This window comes from Garra rufa, chromosome 21 (assembly GCF_049309525.1).
Source record: "Garra rufa chromosome 21, GarRuf1.0, whole genome shotgun sequence".
NCBI lineage: Eukaryota > Metazoa > Chordata > Actinopteri > Cypriniformes > Cyprinidae > Garra > Garra rufa.
In genome coordinates this window covers 28125119-28132057 of record NC_133381.1, presented here as the reverse complement: position 1 = coordinate 28132057, position 6939 = coordinate 28125119, and the positions used below count along the sequence as shown (strand labels likewise).

Genomic DNA, 6939 nt, shown 5'->3' with positions numbered 1-6939 from the left:
AAATGTAATGAGGCCCCTTTGTTCTCTCACTTCAGACTTTAAGAGCCAACACATAAATTGGAAGAGCATGAAGAAGATAAATGGGTTAATGAGTGAGTAATTGTTTCCTTCTGCTCAGAGCTGTTGACAGAGGCCTCATCAATGACACAGAGTGAACAGGTAAGACAGCATGTTTATGATGGGCAGGTGTGTGACTCTTTTCCAACAATCTGGCATCAAAGGTCATGCCTTTGAGTGTACATTTTAATATCCAAGTACAATATGTAACTGTTTTAGAAAGTATGGTAGGCCTACTAATAGTTGAATATGTCACAAAAATCTATTTTTTTAAATAAGCATATTTGATACTTTTTTTTGCTTGGGCCAATTTAAGATAAAATAGACAGAATGGATTTAGATACATTAATGTTGTAAATTTGTTTTAGATATTTACAGGACACTAGTTGGGCTATGAAGTAATCTGATGTTCAATAATTTAAAGTCAGTAAGATTTTTGTTATTATTATTATTATTATTATTATTATTATATTTAATGATATGTTTAAAAAAGGTCTCTTCTGATCACTAAAGCTGCATTTATTTAACCAAAAAACATAATATTGTGGAATATCATTACAACTTAAAAGACTGTTTTTAAAAAATATATATATATTTTAGAATATAATGTATTACTGTGAATCAAAGCTGAATTTTCAGCATCATTACTCCAGTTCTTAATGTCACATGATCCTTCAGAAAGCATTCTAATATGCTGATTTGATGCTCAAGAAACATTTATTATTATTATCAATCTTTAAAACAGTTGTGCTGCTTAATATTTTTGTGGAAACCCTTTTTGTCAGCATTCTTTGTTAAATAGGAAGTTTTTAAAGAACAATTTATTTATGTATGTACAGTTGAAGTCAAAAGTTTACATACACTTTGCAGAATCGGCTAAATAGTATTTATTTTACTAAAATAAGAGGGATCATACAAAATACATGTTATTTTTTATTTAGTACTGACCTGAATAAGATACTTCACATAAAAGACGTCTACATATAGTCCACAAGAAAAAAACAATAGTTGAATTAATGACCCTGTTCAAAAGTTTTCATACGATTCTTGATACTTCTTTTTACCTGAATGATCCACAGCTGTTTTTTTTTTTTTTTGTTTAGTGATAGTTGTTCACGAGTCCCTTCTTTGTCCTGAACAGTTAAACTGCCTGCTGTTCTTCAGAAAAGTCTTTCAGGTCTGACAGATTCTTTGGTTTTTCAGCATTTTTGAACCCTTTCCAACAATGACTTGCACGGAAACTTTTGAACGGAATGAGTGAATTTTTCTTACTTTGCCTAAATATCATATTTTTGTTCATTTAGTACTGCTCTTCAGAAGCTACAGAAGGTACTTACATGTTCCCCAGAAGACAAAATAAGTTAAATTTACCCTGATCTTCAAATTCAAAAAGTTTTCACCTCTAGGCTCTTAATGCATTGTTTCCTTCTGAAGCATCAGGAAGTGTTTAAACCTTCCGTAATAGTTGCATATGAGTCCCTCAGTTGTCCTCAGTGTGAAAAGATGGATCTCAAAATCATACAATCATGGTTGGAAAGAGTTCAAATAGACAAAAATGCTGAAAAAACTAAGAATTTGTGGGACCTGAAGGAATTTTCTATAGAACAGCAGGCAGTTTAACTGTCTAGGACAAACAAGGGACTCGTGATCAACTATCAATAAAAAAAAAAAAAAAAAAAACACAGGTGTGGAGAATCATGTGTATGTAAACTTTTGAACAGGGTCATTTTAATAAATTCAACTATTATTTTCTTTTGTGGACTATGTAAACGTCAATTTTTCAGGTCAGTGCTAAATAAAAAATAACATGCATTTTGTATGATCCTTCTTATTATGGTAAAATAATTAACATTTAGTAGATTCTGCAAGGTGTATGTAAACTTTTGACTTCAACTGTATGTATACATGTATTTATTGTAACAATGTCTACACAGTCACTTTTGATCAAAATAATGTGTCTTTGCTGCTGAATAAAAAACTGTCCTTAAACATTTACCAGCTTCCTGGTACATACACATAACACACAGGTGTAAAGTGTAACTTTGAAGTGACCACAGTAACAATCCGTATCTAAACTAAAAATGTTGCCTTTTCAGATGAATCTGCTTTTTTCTGTTCTTCACTAATGCTTTGCAAAGTGCATTTTGTCTATTTGTTATAATACAATAGTTGTACCACTTAATCACTTTCAATTGTTCTATTCAAATAGCTTTTAAAATTGCTGTTGTTTATATAAACATCATATAACCTTTTTCAACATAGCCTGAAAAGCCTAAATGTATGAAAGAAAAAACCTGAGTATTCTATAATCTCATTTGTTTATTATTTTCAATTTAATCTGAACAGTCAAATAATACATAAAATCAGGCAGCTGTCGTCATTATGTTGTCATCTTTAAAAGTATTGCCTACAGTAATGTACCTCTCCTGAATTAGTACTGCACAAAAGGTACAATGCAGGTCTCCCATGTACTTTGCAAGCTATTGTGAATGAAAAACAACACTTGTTCTTTTACGTAATGTGCATGTTTGTACTCTCATGCACCTTTTATTTCAGAGCGTAGACACTCTTGTAAAGCACAGCCAACATTTTAACCATTATTATGATTCCTTGTCAAGGTCCGGCTGTCTTTAGAGCTCCAGCGAGACAGACATCTGCAACAGCAGCGACTGATCAAGATGAGCCACAAACAGCCTAAACTCAAAGGAAACCTCCTGCTCAGCCCATCAAAACACAGCTCAGCCCTGATAACACCGTGTACCAGCCCAATAGCCCTCCAAAGTCCTCCTCTCGGCTGGAAGGCTGCCAAAGATGACAAGATTCGGCTGGAAGAGCAGAGCACTGCCATCGCTGACCTGTGGAAGCTTGTGGCAGTTCTGCTGGTGGAGAACAAACGCCTGCTGGAGGAGCATGAGAAACTGAAGGCAGAGAATGTTTGTCTGAAGAGAGTCCTGTATGAAGAGCATCAGAGCCCTCCTGCTTCTCTAGATCAGGCTTCACCACTGGGCATGAGGCTCCTGGATGTGCCTCCTGACCTCCAGCAGGAGATCCAGCTGCTGTTGGAAAAAGCAAATGACAGCTAGGCCTGTATCCTCCTACAGCACCGCTCAAAAGATTGGATTATGAATTTTTTGTCTAATGCTCACTAAGGCTGTATTTATTTGATCAAAATACAGTAAACAGTAATATTGTGAAGTATTATTTTAATTGTAAGTAACTTGGCAAAGCTGAACTCGGTTAGCACACACTTTTGGGTGGTGTTATAGCTTCCACAAAAATATTAGACAGCAAAATCTATTTTCAACATTGATAGTGCATCAAATAAGCATATTAGAATGATTTCTGAAGTATCATGTGACACTGAAGACTGGATAAATTCAGCTTTGCCATCACAGGAATAAATTACATTTTGATATATATTAAAATGAAGAAATAGAACTGTTCTATCATAAAAAAGTAATATATATATTTTTAATTTTACATATAAACTCCCTGCAGTTCTGAGAAATTAAATCAGAAATGCCAACCTGAGCTCATGGCAGTTAGTACATATTTTAAAAGGTGGCTCGTATGAACTTTCTTAGCAAAAATCGTAAGTATTTTACGAGTTTACCAATTCGTATGAATTTATGCAAATGATCTACCCCCGACCCCGCCCCTAAACCTACCTGCTACTGGGTTTGAGAGAAATCATACAAAATCATTTAAGTAAGGTCATGCTAATTCGTCAACTCGTAAAATGACGAATTGATCGTGAGACAGCTTTGTAATTGTGTCATATAAATTTGCAGTTGCCTTATTTATTTAGTCGTACGACATCACTCATACGAATTTGATGATATAAAGTCAAAATTCAGACTTTTTTTAATATAAACTCACAATTGTGAGAAATGAAGAACTGCGGGAAAAATTCGGACTTGCAAGTTTATATCTCATAATTCAGACTTTCTTTCAGATATCAACTTGGAATTACAAATTATAAAGTCAAAATTGCGAAATATATGCTTCAGAATTACGAGACATAAACTTGCAATTTTGAGAAATTAAGAATTCTGGAAATTCTTGAAAAAGTCAGAATTGTGAGATATAAAGTCACAATTTGCGAGGTATAAAGTCCAGTTTTGAGGGGGAAAAAACTGATGTGTTCTCACAATTATTTCTCACAATTCTAACTTGCAAACTTGCAATTAGGAGAAAAACAAATTGTGAGATATACACTCACAATTCCGAGAAAAAAAAGTCTGATTTTTGAGTTTATATCTCACAATTCTGACTTTATTTCTCAGAATTGCGAGTTAATATCATGCAATTCTGACTTTGTTTTCTTTGAATTGTGAGATATAAACTCACAATTCTGACTTTTCTTAGATTTGCCAACCCGATCTCATGGCATTTCGTACATATTTTATGAGGTGGCTAATTTGTATGATTTTAGATAAATCGTACATATTTTACAAGCTCCCCAATTCGTATGAATTTTTACGATTTACAACTCCTAACCCCACCCCTAAACCTACACGCCACTGGGGTCAACAGAAATTGTGCAAAATCGTACAAGTGAGGCATAACAATTTGTACGAATTAGACATCTTATGAAATACATACAAAATGATTGTGAGATAGCGTAGGAAGTATGCGATATAAATTTGCAATTGCGAGTTAGAAAGTCAGAATTACGAGATATACATTTTTTATTGCGAATGCGAGTTTGTATCTTTTTTAAACTGACTTTTTTCTTGCAAATGTGAGTTTATATCTTGCAATTCACACTTTATCTCAATTCTAACATTTCTCTCAGAATCAAAATTTAAATAGTAAAATAGGTAAAAAATGTAAAAGGAAATTGTGACTTATCACAATTCTGACTTTTGTTTCTGCCTATTGTGAGTTTACATATTGGAAATATGACTTTATTTCTCATAATTGTGAGTTAATATCACGCAATTTTGACTAATTTCTCTGAAGTTAATGTCACAGTTCTGAGGGAAGAAAAAGTCAAACGGTACAAATGGTAGAAATGGCTTAATTTTTTAAATACATTTCTAGTCTTATAGAACATGCATTATAAATAAATTAGAAAACGTTTTTTCTTGTTGAATACACCCGAGTCACTTTGAAATACATCATAAGAGAAGTAAAATGTGGTACTAATGCACTTTTTTTAATATGAGCAGTGGGTGTCTACTAAAAAAGTTGTTAAAGGGATAGTTCACCTAAAAATGAAAATTTGATGTTTATCTGCTTACTCCCAATGCATCCAAGATGTAGGTGACTTTGTTTCCTCAACAGAACACAAACGCATATTTTTAACAAAAACCAGTGCAGTCTGTCAGCCAAATAATAGAGGTGGATGGGCACCAAACCTTTAAAAGTAAACAAAAACATGCACAGACAAATCCAAATTACACCCTGCGGCTCGTGATGATACATTGATGTCCTAAGACACGAAACGATCGGTTTTTGTGAGAAACTGAACAGTATTTATATCATTTTTTACCTTTGATACACAGCCACATCCATCTGTCCTGAGCACGAGCTTTGCATCCGGCTGGTGACATGTGTATGCGCTCTGGCGTAGTATACGCAAAATCGGTTAAAAGTCCCGGATGAGTTTGCGCGAGCAAATGTAATCTTTTAGCTTTAAATCGGTTTAAACAGTCAGGATAAGTGCAAGTAATCTCCATTTTGAATAGCCGCTATACCCAGTCTGTGTGCACTGTGTAAACAATGAGTGTCGTATACACGCGACAGATAGCTTCCGGCATTTGCGTATACTACGTCAGAGCGCGTTCACATGTAACGAGCCGAAAGGTAAACTCGTGCTCAGGACAGATGGATGTGGCTGTGTATCAAAGATAAAAAAATGATATAAATACTGTTCAGTTTCTCACAAAAAACGATCGTTTCGTGTCTTAGGACATCAATGTATCGTCACGAGCCGCAGGGTGTAATTTGGATTTGTCTGTGTATGTTTTTCTTTCCTCTAAAAATTTGGTCACCATTGACTGCCATTATTTGACTGACAGACTACACCGGTTTTTGTTAAAAATCTTCGTTTATGTTCTGCTGAGGAAACAAAGTCACCTACATCTTGGATGCCCTGGGGGTAAGCAAATAAACATCAAATTATCATTTTTGGGTCAACTATCCCTTTAAATTCAGGTTTGTTTTCACTCTCAGAACACATACTTTTGCATCGTTTTTGTTAAAGCTGGTTGCTATTCACTGTCAATATGACTAGGCATATTGGCAGTTTTCAATTTTTTTTCTTTTGTTGTATAAAAAAACCCTAGAAAACCATGACAGACAAGTAAATTTTGATTATTCCATTTTTAATGGAAAATGTAAAACATCTCTTTAACTTCAATGTACATACAGTAGCAAACAACACATACAGCAAATAAAGCACACCATGTTATAGAAAATCATAATTAATATATATTTATATATGTATATTCTGCTATTTACATATTACATTTCAGCTGAAAATTTCACAAGATTTTTTTTTTTTTAAACAAACACATGATAAACTGCAATTCTTTAATATTCTCCCTCTGCACAGTGAATGTTTGCCAAACTGTAAATAATTTAATGTTGCTTAAACATAATAAAACCTGTCAGTTTGGCAGCTGCTGATGTGATGGAATGCTGCAATGATTGTGTTGGAATCGCTGCTCTCTCCAACCGTCCAAAACACAGCATGACAGCATGGTGAACACTTGCAGTGCAAGAACTACTGATAAAGAACATGTCGCGAATCATTATCGCCTTTGGAAAAACATGTATTTGCCAGCGTCGCTCTTTCTAACGGTCTTCTGCATGTGTGGCGAGTGGAAGTGATGGCCTTTGAAGTTCATTGCACCTGTTTGGAGAGTACAGTGT

At 34.3% G+C, this 6939-nt stretch overlaps 1 protein-coding gene across 1 annotated transcript; it reads left to right on the top strand.

The window, feature by feature from the left end:
* On the top strand, window positions 1–3175 carry nrbf2a (nuclear receptor binding factor 2a). The gene is made up of 2 exons (XM_073826478.1): window positions 1–159; window positions 2676–3175. Exons 1-2 carry the CDS (start codon window positions 142–144, stop codon window positions 3138–3140), a joined length of 483 nt encoding a protein of 160 aa, XP_073682579.1. The 5' UTR covers window positions 1–141; the 3' UTR covers window positions 3141–3175.
* The last annotated feature ends 3764 nt before the right edge of the window (window positions 3176–6939 follow it).